Source organism: Siniperca chuatsi, linkage group LG13, assembly GCF_020085105.1.
Source record: "Siniperca chuatsi isolate FFG_IHB_CAS linkage group LG13, ASM2008510v1, whole genome shotgun sequence".
NCBI classification, from domain to species: Eukaryota; Metazoa; Chordata; class Actinopteri; order Centrarchiformes; family Sinipercidae; genus Siniperca; species Siniperca chuatsi.
In genome coordinates, this window is record NC_058054.1 from 20,541,272 (window position 1) to 20,553,810 (window position 12,539).

General features: G+C 41.2%; 1 protein-coding gene across 2 annotated transcripts; it reads left to right on the forward strand.

Moving 5' to 3' along the window:
- The first annotated feature begins 1,109 nt into the window (after positions 1 to 1,109).
- LOC122887521 (discoidin domain-containing receptor 2-like) lies at positions 1,110 to 12,495 on the forward strand. Of its 2 annotated transcripts, XM_044220820.1 has the most exons (17): positions 1,110 to 1,812; positions 2,864 to 2,955; positions 4,169 to 4,271; positions 5,162 to 5,399; positions 6,587 to 6,734; positions 6,949 to 7,051; positions 7,303 to 7,486; positions 7,965 to 8,205; positions 8,442 to 8,507; positions 9,024 to 9,160; positions 9,808 to 10,018; positions 10,116 to 10,339; positions 10,638 to 10,765; positions 10,892 to 11,110; positions 11,232 to 11,466; positions 11,591 to 11,740; positions 11,922 to 12,495. In XM_044220820.1, exons 2-17 carry the CDS (start codon positions 2,871 to 2,873, stop codon positions 12,054 to 12,056), a joined length of 2,607 nt encoding a protein of 868 aa, XP_044076755.1. In that variant the 5' UTR covers positions 1,110 to 1,812; positions 2,864 to 2,870; the 3' UTR covers positions 12,057 to 12,495. The 2 variants fall into 2 exon arrangements, with proteins under 2 accessions (XP_044076755.1, XP_044076756.1); XM_044220821.1 differs by lacking the exons at positions 1,110 to 1,812; positions 2,864 to 2,955; positions 4,169 to 4,271 and having other exon boundaries at positions 5,257 to 6,391.
- Positions 12,496 to 12,539: the final 44 nt, after the last annotated feature.

Genomic DNA, 12,539 nt, shown 5'->3' on the forward strand with positions numbered 1-12,539 from the left:
AAGTTTATCCCTTGGTTTGGTGTTTTTAGCCAGACATGCACTGTGGCTCTAGGGATGGCAATGTCAGTCGGTCGGTCCACCACTTGAGTCCAGACTGAAATATCTCAACAACTGTTGGATGGATTGTCATGAAATGTTGCACTGGCATTTATAATCTTCAGAGGATGAATCCTAATGACTTTGGTCATCCCCTGGCTTTTCTTCAAGCATCACCAACTGGTCAAAGTTTTTACTAATTTTGTAAAATATCAAACTATAAAAAATTAATCGGCACAAAATTTGTACAGACATTCTTGGTTCTCAGACGATGAATCCTACTGACTTCGGCAATCCCCAGTTTTTTCTTCTGGTGCCACCATGAGGTTGACATTTGTGGTTTTGAGTGAAATGTCTCAAAATTATTGAATGGATTGCCATGAAATTTACCACAGACAGTCATGTTCCCCTCAGGACGTACTGTAATAACTTTAGTGATCCTCTGACTTTTCCTGTTTTTGACCATCATCAGGTCGAAATGTTCATTTTGTCCAATACAGCCTCAGTTGTACTTTGTGTTTAGTGCTAATTAGTGAATGTTAGCATGCTAACACACTAAACTAAGACAGTGACCATAGCAAACATTATATCTGCTAATAAGCATGTTAACATTGTCTGTGTGAGCATGTTAGCATGTCGACATTAGCATTTAGCTCAAAGTGCTGCTGTGCCATAGTACAGCTTCACATAGCTGCTAGCATGGCTGTAGCTAAGTTAAAAATGTACCTATTCATCCTCCTGCTATTTTTAGTCATTACTCCAGTCAAACTTACCAACTGTCTGGATGATATTCATGCTCTCCTACAGATGTGAGTAAGTGGGAACCACCAGGTTCTGTCTCCGTTTTTCAATATATCCGTGAGAACCTGAGGCAGGCAGCAGCATTTATGATGAATGTGTTAGTGTGTCTCTCACTCATTTCCAGAAGAATCCATCACGGTCAACTTTAATGCAACTATTTCTTTAATTATTTGTACAATAATTTTGGGAAATAACACTCATTCACTTCCTTGCAGAGAGTTAGATACCACTCTCATGTACAATAAATATGTAATTGGAGCTAGCAACCAGTTATAGCTTAGCTTAGCATAAACAAATAGGGGGGAAACGGCTAGACTGGCTCTGTCAAATGGTAACAAAATCCATCTATATGGATCATGTACACTAAATATGAAGCCACATTCAGCAGCAGGTTAGTTTGTGCTTTTCCATGCTTCCAAACCGTTGTGATTCACATATTGATTTATGATCATCAAAAGAAGTTTCTCCCTTCTGCTATGGCAGCTGTGTTACTTTTAGTCCTAGCTGTGACTCATCTTGTTTGCATCCAGTGATACTTTTTTCTAAAACATCATGTCTCCTTCAGTAATTAGCTGGTTCTCCTCTGCAGGAAAATTAACCCCAGTCTGTCTTTGTCAGTAGCTCTTAGTGGAAACTGCCAGATACTGCTGCTTTCAGCTGCCTCTGTGGGCCGTAATTGAAACCATTTGTGGATCAGGTGGAATTCTGGGATTTTGGCCTCACCTCAAAATCCCAAAGCGTGTTATTTTCTCTGTTTCTTTCCTCCAGCCAGATAGGCTGTTACATCAGCCTTCGTTTCCCCTCTCTCTCTCTCTCTCTCTCTCTCTCTCTCTCTCCTCTCTCTTTTCCATTCCCAGAAAGTCCTTGCAAGGAAGAGTTCAGCGACTCGCAGTGCTGAATGCATCAACTCACAGTAGATGTGGAATATTCCCTGAAACAGATGGTTTCATAATCAGGAGGGAAGAAATTGCAAAAGTAAGTCAAATCCATATTTTTCTCATATGTGGCTGCTAACTCCAGTGTCCACGTTGACTTTGAAGGAAGTTTGTGTCAGCTCAGCTCAGTACAGTGAGTGACATCATACAGGAAAATACATTATACAGGTTTAAAACAAACATAAGTACAAAAAATAGATCTATCTGTACACATTGAGGTGAAGAATGATACAATATTTTAGCTTTATTTGCATTTTATTTGTACTATTTTAATCAGTACCTCAAAAATATACTGGAAAAAAAGTTATTCCACTAGAAAGTTATTCAGTGATCATCATGTCAGCTCTCCAGAAATGTAAACTCTACTGAAAAATGCATTACAGACATGGGGTTTCACTATTAAAATCAGTGCATAATGTTTTTCATTTCCTTTCATGTGCATATATGAAAGTAAAAAAGGTTATAATGCACTATACCACAGTAAGACTACATTCTGTGCACATCACACTGACACAGAACCATGTTGCCCGGCCAAACCATTGGTGAACCCACCACGTGAAAGACTGTAAGAGCAGTTTCTGAACAGTGGTCTAAGTTCTAGTAGAGTATACCAGAGTGTGTCAGAGGTATAAGTCACTGAGACCTTCACAGGGCTTTTACAATGAAAATAAAATGCAGGTACGGTGGTGGGAGAGAGCAAGACTCTGGGTTACGAGGAGGACTGTGTGTGCATTTACCACTGTGGATCTCACCAGGGTTTTAGGCATGTTCAACTCCATAGAACTATTTGTAACATCCTACTGTCCTGAAATGTAACAGTTATATTACATACATTCTAAATGTTTTGTCTTTGAATTTTTATCCTTTACATTTCTTTTTTCTAATTCCTTTTTTTACTCTTAATCTAATTATCATTATTTATTGCATACTAGTCTTTTAGCACAGCTTTAAGAGTATGCCACCCTGCATTTCAGTACACATATTGTTTGTGTATGTGACAAATAAAACCTAAATAATGTCTGATTTTGGATTACCTTGATTTTTATGGCAAGTTGTGCTACTAATCTCTTCCGCTGATCTACAACCTACAGAGAAGAGATGAATGTCATGAAGGTTCAACAGATCTCACACCATGTCTTCCTTATCTTGCTGGCTGCCTCTGTACGATCTCAAGTCAACCCAGGTATAGTAAATATTAATCTTTTACCTCCATGTGCTTCCTTCTCAGAGCAGTAGGGGGTTAAATATCTTGCTCAAGGACACTTTGGTTGGGCATGTTGGTTGTTGCAGTGATCACACCTCAATGCCTGTGCCAGTCAGACAATCAATGATATAATGAGTTTAATTTTATGTAGGTTTGGTTTTCAATGTGTGATCACTCAATGTGATCAACTCAATGTGGATATGTCATAAGCTTAAAATAACTTCTTCATATTCCTGAGGGATAGGCACGTTGACAAGATGGAGAAGGAAAGCAATTTTAGGTGGATGGGTTTAGGACGCAAGAATGTTATGTGTGTGTATGTGTTTGTGTGTGTGTGTGTGTGTGTGTGTGTGTGTGTGTGTACTTTACCTAATGGTCAGACAGCAAATACCCTCAGAACAGGCAGACCTTTCACAAGCAGGGGGCATTCGTGTGAAAAAAAAAAGTTAAAACATTTGTAGGCGTAGTTGTAGGTAACACACACTCTCTCTCACACACACACAGACACACACATGCACGCATTTGACTTCCCCACTTAGAATATTTTCACAGTAAAAGGCTTATTTGTTCTGCTGCTCTCTCAAAGTACATGCCAGGCGATCTGTGTGGGAAGGTGAATAAAACACAGGCATTCCTTAATTACCAGGTAGAGATAGTAAGAATAAACAGTGACACTCAGTAAATGCAGTGAGCAGATGTACAGACTGGTCACTGAATCATATTTACACTATAATGTAAATGCAAAATAATAAGTTTGACAGCAACAGATGCTGTTGCTGTCAAACTTATTATTTTGTGTCCACACAACATAAAAGTTAATGACCAGGCCCAGCCGATACCAGAGCTTTAAAACCAAAAAATGTCTCTCAGTTGTAGAAATTATGAAAATGGACGAAAAATGAAGAGCAGGCAGCTCCGAGACCACTCCCGTCTCATTTTGCTTAGACTGGCACCTACACAGTGATGCCTCTGTTTGGCTTTAGAGGCCTTGCAGGTCTGCAGGAAGGGGACTGGGGGGGAAGGGACGAGAGCTGACCACTTTACACTCCACTCCTCACATCCTGCAAGTACACAAAAAGGATGAAAACTCATTTGGCACGTGAAAGCATACAGGTCTCACATGTACAAATGCATAAAAATATATTCATAATGTGAGCAGCATGTGTATCAGTAATGCTTCATGTGTTTGTAGAAATGTGTCGATATCCTCTCGGTATGACCGGCGGGCAGATTCAGGACGAGGACATCTCTGCCTCCAGTCAGTGGTCTGAGTCAACTGCTGCAAGATTTGGCAGGCATGTTTGATGAGACATTTCTTTTCTTATATCTCAATTTAATTTTATTTGCTTTGGGCAAAATACTTGAAACCTGTAATTAGTACAATAAGTCATTAGACTACATGCAGGGTATTCCCATATAAACAGTATATTATAGTCTCCTTCTTAAGTAATAATCTGTGAAGTTCTTTTTAAGTGAAACTCCTCTTTTCAACCCTGGTGGCCATTGCAATTCGTGCCAAGTTCTTCTTCTATTTATTCCAAACTAAAACATTACTTTGGTTTCAAAAAACTGCCTTAGACTTGTTACAAACAGAATATGTGAGGTCCATTTAGCATCTGTTCTGGAGCTTTTGATCAAATCACGTGATCTTCATCAGCAGATGTTTGAGTTTGCTCAAACCTGAAACCTGAACTGATCTACAATCCCATGAGGAAACTCCATCTGCTGATGAAGATCACGTGATGTAATCAAAAGCTCCAGAACAGCTACTAAATGGACCTTAAGGTGAAATTGTTCGGTCAACTGCTGTTTCCAAGGTCAAGAATGAAGTTTCAAGCTCAGCATATGTGAAAGTTTCATCAAGTGGCGACACGTTGAACAATTATAGTGCTGTTTTACAATATGTCCAGCGGCAATATAGAGCAGTCGAAGATCTTCTCATGTAAATATAAATGAACATAGAAAAGATCATGCATAGTAGATAAATGAACTAACTTTCAGTTTTCCTCTCATCACTAATTCTTCCTCCTCAATACGTATCTATTTGCAACATTTCTTTCACCTTTTTATCCATCTTTTCTTCCCCTCTCTTCCTCTTCATTTTCAGGCTCCTCTCCTCTCTACATGAACTCTTTGCCCTTCCCGTCTTTCACTGTCTCCTCCCTTATGTCTTCCTCCTCTTCAGACTTGACTTAGACAACGGAGACGGTGATGGGGCCTGGTGTCCTGACATCATGTCAGAGCCGGACGGCCCTAAAGAGTACCTCCAGGTGGACCTACGCTCATTGCACTTCATCACGCTGGTGGGCACCCAAGGTCGCCATGCCGACGGCATGGGTAATGAGTTTGCCCAGCGATACAGGATCAAGTACAGCCGTGACGGCAGCAACTGGGTGGGCTGGCAGGATAGGAAGGGAAGGCAGGTGAGAATGTCTAGATGTAAGTGTGTATCAATGTTTCCCTTTCTAGACTCGCATGTAGGATTCAATTTAGGTCTACAATTGCTCATGACATCTTAAGTGGATCAGGTGCAGGTGTAGGGCTGGAGCAAAAACTGCCATGACAGGTGGGCCTTAGAGACTGGGTTGACTTTGTATATCACAGTGTTGTGCATTACAGTTTTTATTACAGGTAGCTACTTTGAATCTGTGTATTTAAATAGACCAATAAGGGACCATTGATCATTGGCTCTAACGTCTTAAAAGACAAAAAAAAAAGTATTTCTAAGTGCCAGTTATAGCAGTTTAACTTTCAGCATTATTAACAGTAATTCACAGACTTTACAGACTGTGTCACAATAATTGTAACAAAGTGAAAGGCAGTGGTAAAATGTAACTAACATTTATATGTACTGTACTTAAGTTAAAATTTTAGGTGCTTGTCGTTTAACTGAGTATTTCCATTTTCTGCCACTTTATGCTCCTACTCCACCACATTTCAGAGGGAAATACTGAACTATTTACTCCACTACATTTATTGAACAGCTTTATTTAAAATTAGCCCCAGCTCAACCAGCTAAAATACTACTTACAATACAAAAACACAACAAAAACAAAACAAATTAATATATAGGCTAATAGTATAACACTCACAGGGGCAATTTGTTGTTCTGAAACATGAGTACTTTTACTTTTAAGTCCATTTTGCTATTAATGATTCATTTACTTATGTTCTTTAACGCAATTAACATTTTCAATGCAGGACTTTTACTTGTAATGAAGTATTTTTATATCGCAGTATTGCTACTTTTACTAAAGTAAAGGATCTGACCTGAATACTTCCTCCACCACTGTGAGAGATGGCAAGAAGGGGGACCAACAGATAACGTCTTTGCAGCAGATAGTAGAAGATTCATGGGAAATGTGGTCAATTAAGAAACAGCAGAACTAGCAGCAGCGCTGGCATGAGATAAAGGGTACCAATTTCTTTACAGATTTGTCAAGGTTTCACAAATGCAAATGTTAACTCTTTAATGCAGCAGAGTTTTTGTTCAAGGAGCCAAAGCATTAACACCATATATAGTATGTTTGCATGGTTAGATTTTTATGCCCTGCAACGTTTCACTCAGTCAGTCTTACTGTATTCGTGTCATCTGCGTCTCCCCTGCCAGGTCATTGAGGGGAACAGGAATGCGTATGACGTGGTGCTGAAGGATCTAGAGCCTCCCATCATAGCTCGTTTTGTCCGCTTTATGCCTGTGACAGACCACTCCATGATCGTGTGTATGAGAGTGGAGCTCTACGGCTGCGAATGGCTGGGTTAGTCAGTACTTTCCATTATACAGAGTGCAACGTCTTCCTCTAGTTGCACTAGCAACATCTAGTTTATCTTTTTTTGTATTCATTTTTTGTAACTTGCCTGTTTTATTATGAATTTTGACATGCTGAAGACTTCGCTCATTGTCATAATATCCTATGAACATGCAGTGAGTAAATCAGTCCTAATCTTTGACCTTTTTCCTGCTTCCTGTAGATGGCCTGATGTCTTATAGCATTCCAGATGGGCACCAAATGATCTACAGAGGCCTGGATGTCTACTTTAATGACTCTGTGTATGATGGAGCATCAGCTGAAAGGTTTAGATTTTACTGCTACTTCTAGACAGAAACATGTAGGCCATAATTAGGACTTATTTCCATCATCATTATCATTTTTCCTTACCTCATGAGTGCAGTAATTTTCTTCAAAACTGTTTGAGGATGTGATTTGTTTTCTTTGAGCTGAAATATAGCAAGCATGAATTTAAAAATCTCTGCACTCCTCAGTGAATAACGTTTTAAATGCTCGTGTTTTCTATCTTCATTTCTCCCATCCATCCCTCCACCAGACTGACAAAGGGCCTCGGCCAGTTGACAGACGGCACCTGGGGTCTGGATGATTTTCTCCACAGCCACATATACGGCATGTGGCCAGGGTACGACTACGTGGGCTGGAGCAACAGGAGCTTCCCCAAAGGTTACGTGGAGATGATCTTTGAGTTTGACCGCGTGCGAAACTTCACTTCCATGAAGGTAGGGAGTCGGCGCAGAGGAGTACTTTGGGGTAGTTTGCTGAACAGCTTAAAAGTGAAAAAGTGTAATATTTTTTAAATTGCTGAGCCAACACTACGCTGAACTGTGCCGGCCGAGCACCTATCTTCTATAGCTGCTGCAAATTTTACAGGAACATAACATTTTTAAATTGTTGCAAAATAGCCTTGCAGTGTGAAAATGACATCTTCCGTATAATTAGCCTGTTTGTCATGAGTGAGTGCTGTGGCTGTTCAACATTATCTTCCATCTCTGGCCACAGCAAGACAGATTAGTCATCACTACACCTGCTCATCATCTCCCCCTTTCAATTCTGACTGTTTTAGTCACCATGGTCATAGGTAGAGAAAGAAATACATATTTCTTGTAGATATTAACAGGATAATTGACTATTTGCGAGATATAGTTTTTAGTATTTTAATCATGCTTACCTATACATATCCCACCTCCGCCTTCACAGGTTCACTGTAACAACATGTTCAGCCGAGGGGTGAGGATGTTCAGGCAGGCCAGTTGTTACTTCCGGTCAGGCTCAGACTGGGAGGCTGACCCGGTGACCTTCAGGCCCACTGTTGACCGTGTGAGCCAAAGCGCCCGTTTTGTCACTGTGTCCCTCGGCGACCGCACAGCCAGCGCCATCAAATGCCGTTTCCACTTCAGTGACCTCTGGATGCTGTTCAGTGAGGTGGCCTTCCAGTCAGGTAAAATGGGAACAGGTGTGGGTGTCATCTTCCAGTCAAGGCCTCGATCGAAACTTTGACTTGATAATGTATCCCATTTGAAGGGGCTTTTAGTCGCCCACACAATGTAAATGTTAACTCTTTAACTGCCAGCACGATTACTGTACCATCTGTTAACTGTACTGTATCTACCGCTTGTCTGACCTTTTTTTTTTTTTTTGTCTTTGTCTTTCCCTGTCTTGTTCTTTCTCTCACAGGCTCAGCAGTGTACAATACATCTCTGACTCCTCGCAAACACGGACACCCCACAAACACACTACCAGGTCAGTAGCTAAAGCCTTTATGATTTTTTTTCTCTAAGTAGTGTTTGTAATTTTAGTAAAGTGACAGTCAGACAGTGGATAAAAATGCTGGCAAGAGGGAGCACAGGCTGGTTTGATATGTGGCTGCTGGGAGGTGATGTGGCAGTAAACAAAACACGGGCCAAGCGTAATCTTCAGTCAACCACAAATACAATCAAAAACTATATATTTAGAAGACCATTAATTTATGATTTTTCTTAATTAAGCTTGACTTGGTGTAATACATCTTACTATGATGTGTAGAAATTTATTTCTATTGTCTAGCACAGTTTGAAAGGTGGTTTAACAAAAATGTTTGCTGGTTAAACAGTGCCCCCTGCTGATAGCATCAGAAATGACTGATCAATTGAAATAAATCTCAGGCTTCCTACTGTAGTTGTAATGAAACATGAAAAGGATTGTGCAATAATATTGTAATAAAAACTGTGATGGATTAAATCAAATCCACCTCAACTCCCAACTCTCGTTGGTGGTTAGGGGATGATCCTACTCATAAAGTGGATGACAGCAACACCAGGATCCTGATTGGCTGCTTGGTGGCCATCATAGCCATCCTACTGGCTATCATAGTCATCATCCTGTGGAGGCAGGTCTGGCAAAAGATGCTTGAGAAGGTGAGAAGAGAGTATTTTTTTTGTCCAGATAATAGTTACTGATAATGACTTAAAAGACCACATTCTTGTCTGATCATCTGTGGTTCAGTCTCAGTTGTTAGCAAAGACAGTGTGCAAATTGAACTCCAGCTGGAGTACAGGTGCAGGACAAAAAACAATCCCCACACTCAAATTTGCAAGCGCCTAAAGGACTGTAGCCCATACAGGACATATGTGATGCACACAGTGTAGAGATTATACGTGAGATGAAACAAATCAGTAAGTGGTCTGGGTTTTGTTTTGGCACCGGTGGAGACATATCATCAAAGTGGGCAATATCATCAGCAACCTATGGTATATTGGTATGAAAAAAGTTTTTTTTAAGTCTCCTAGGGGTGGTGATCTGCTAATTGTAGATACAGCTGTAATTGTTTTTGTCTGTATATATAGCCTGCTTTATGTTCACCTGATGAAAACCTTGTAGGTCAAAACATTGCATGAATAAAACATTTTGGGGGGGTTGGCAATTTCAGTGTGTGGACAACCTCTCCTTTTCCTCCATCACAATCACTGCTGATATCCAAGTATGTCATCTCTGTCATCCAACACTGATTATTTGACATAAACTCAAATAACAGACCTCAGCTCTCACACACTTACTTTCTTAGGCATCTCGTCGCTTGCTGGACGATGAACTCACAGCTCGTCTTGCGGTCCAGACCCAGGCCTTCTCCTCCCACCACTCCTCTCTGTCTAGCGAGAGTGGCTCCACCTCCAACTCCACCTATGAGAGAATCTTCCCCCTCTGCGCCGACTACCAGGAGCCTTCACGCCTTATCCGGAAACTACCTGAGTTTGCTCAGTCCACTGAACACCTTGGTAAGATGGTAAAAGCACAATGCAATAAATACTGTGGAGGTTGACTATAGCTATAGCTGCTATAGTGTGTGTATTTACTGTATGTGTTCCACATCAGGACCAAGCACTTCCTGTAGAGCCCTTGCAACCAGTGGTTTGGACGGCGCCCCCCACTATGCGGAGGCAGACATCATCAGCCTCCAGGAGTCTTCAGACAGCAGCACCTACTCCATCACAGCTGTCAACATGAATTTCTTTGCTGGCACCGATTCATCCATGAGAGAGTTCCCCAGACACAAGCTCACCTTCAAGGAGAAACTGGGAGAGGGCCAGTTTGGAGAAGTATATTCAGTTTTGTAGCTCTAATGTTTGTTGGCATTCATTTGGTATTTTAGAAATCTATTAGATTCGTCGGGCTGTTCTCTCTCCGCCAGCGTTATGTTGATGTATCTTTATAGCGCTCATTTTGAAAATGTAATGATAGATACTGCTGTGTGGTCAAAGCGTGAGTGTGAAATGCAGTGGCTATACAGTACACGCTGACAAATAGGCAACACTTAGTGGTATTAAACACAGCTAAACAGATGGTTTCAAGTGGTGCCAAGTAGATGATGAACTGACAAAGTGCTTTTTGAAAAAGGTGCACTTGTGTGAGGCAGAGGGCATGCAGGACTTTTTGGATGAGGATTTGTCTATAGAGGGAAACAATGAGTCACCTCTGCTGGTTGCTGTGAAAACACTGCGGGAAGATGCCAACAAGAATGCAAGGTGAAAGCAATTGGTAACTTTTTTTTTGTTAAACAAAAATACATTTGTCTCCAGCTGGTTGTTGTTATTTATTCAGTCGTCAATCAAGCAGTAAATTACAACTGTTTGTCCCCCGCTGTGCTGCAGGAACGACTTCCTGAAGGAGATCCGAATCATGTCTCGTCTGAGGGACCCCAACATTGTCCGTCTGCTGGCGGTGTGTGTGGACACAGACCCACTGTGTATGATCACTGAGTACATGGAAAATGGAGACCTGAACCAGTTCCTCTGCAATCTCAGACTAAAAGAGGCTGCTGATGAAGACAAGACAGAACAGGAGGAAAAAGAGGGGAAGAGCATGGTCAGGTAGGCTCATATCTTGACATCAAATTGTAATGATTATCGAGCCAACTAAACAACTCTATGTATAAGTACACTATACTGTACTTATGACTTATCTTTCATTGTGGTCTCCTCTGCTCTTTAGCTACAGTAAACTAATTGGCATGGCTGTGCAGATTGCATCCGGTATGAAGTACTTGTCCTCTCTCAACTTTGTCCACCGTGATCTGGCAACCCGCAATTGCCTGGTGGGTAAGAACTACACCATAAAGATCGCTGATTTCGGCATGAGTCGCAACCTGTATAGAGGGGACTACTACAGGATCCAGGGCCGGGCCGTCCTGCCCATTCGCTGGATGTCCTGGGAGAGCATCCTACTAGTGAGTACTGTGCGGAGCTGGGGACATGTGTGATGTCTCACGAAGAAAATACAAGTACCCTGTTTAGTCCAGGTGTGTTTTGTATTTTGTCTTGTATTTGGATTGAAGTTGTCTGTTCCCTCAGGGTAAGTTCACCATGGCCAGTGATGTGTGGGCATTCGGTGTGACTCTGTGGGAGATTCTGACTCTGTGTAAGGAGCAGCCCTACTCCCAGCTCTCTGACGAGCAGGTCATTGAAAACACAGGCGAGTTCTTCAGGGACCAGGGCAAGCAGGTGACCATCACACAAGTTTAGGCTACCAATCCTCCGGCATACAGTCAGTTTATCCATATTTGTCCTGCATCTGTAGCTCACAGTTCCACATTTGCTGGAAATGTCATGTTTTCAAATAAAAATACTACTCATGGCCCTTTTAACATTAATCCTACATTAATATTTTGTCTCCTGCTCCAAGGTGTACCTGCCAAAGCCTCCCTGTTGCCCTGATAGAGTCTACAATGATCTCATGCTGAGCTGCTGGAGGAGGAATGCCAAGCAGAGGCCGAGCTTTCAGGAGATACACACTCAGCTGATGGAGAGCGTGGCGTAGCAGGTGGAACAGATGATTTCTCTCTGCCATGTCACATTTGCTCCCTTCAGTCTGGATTTATTTGAAAGTAATTTGGAGTCAGAAACAACTCATAAAATGTTTTCCATTTGTTTGTTTGCTTTCCACAATGGTGCTGTAAATAATAAGATACGAGAAGAGGGTATACACTTGAACAGAGCCTTATATTGTAGATATCATGCAAAGTAGCACTATTCACAAAGTGTATCCACACCTCTATATATTTATTAATGTCTTTTTATTTCCTATGCTGTGTCTATTTATAGAGCACTCCATTGTAATCCTAGCAGTTCACTGACATGTTTTATAAACATGTTCATGTCCTTTTGCAGAATTAAATTAATTGTATATTGTTCAATAGTTGCATTTTTAATAGCTGTCAAACTAAAGATCCCTGTAAATAAAGAAAAATGAATATTCACTACTGTTTGTCGCATTTTCCTTGTCGTTTTCTTTACGGCTTGG

Excerpts from the sequence above, each read along its gene's own strand:
- LOC122887521 (XM_044220820.1), top strand. The coding sequence starts at position 2,871 with ATGAATGTCATGAAGGTTCAACAGATCTCACACCATGTCTTCCTTATC. Across the intron at positions 6,735-6,948 it reads CTACGGCTGCGAATGGCTGG|ATGGCCTGATGTCTTATAGC; the intron begins GTTAGTCAGTAC and ends TGCTTCCTGTAG. Across the intron at positions 10,019-10,115 it reads TCAGTCCACTGAACACCTTG|GACCAAGCACTTCCTGTAGA; the intron begins GTAAGATGGTAA and ends GTTCCACATCAG.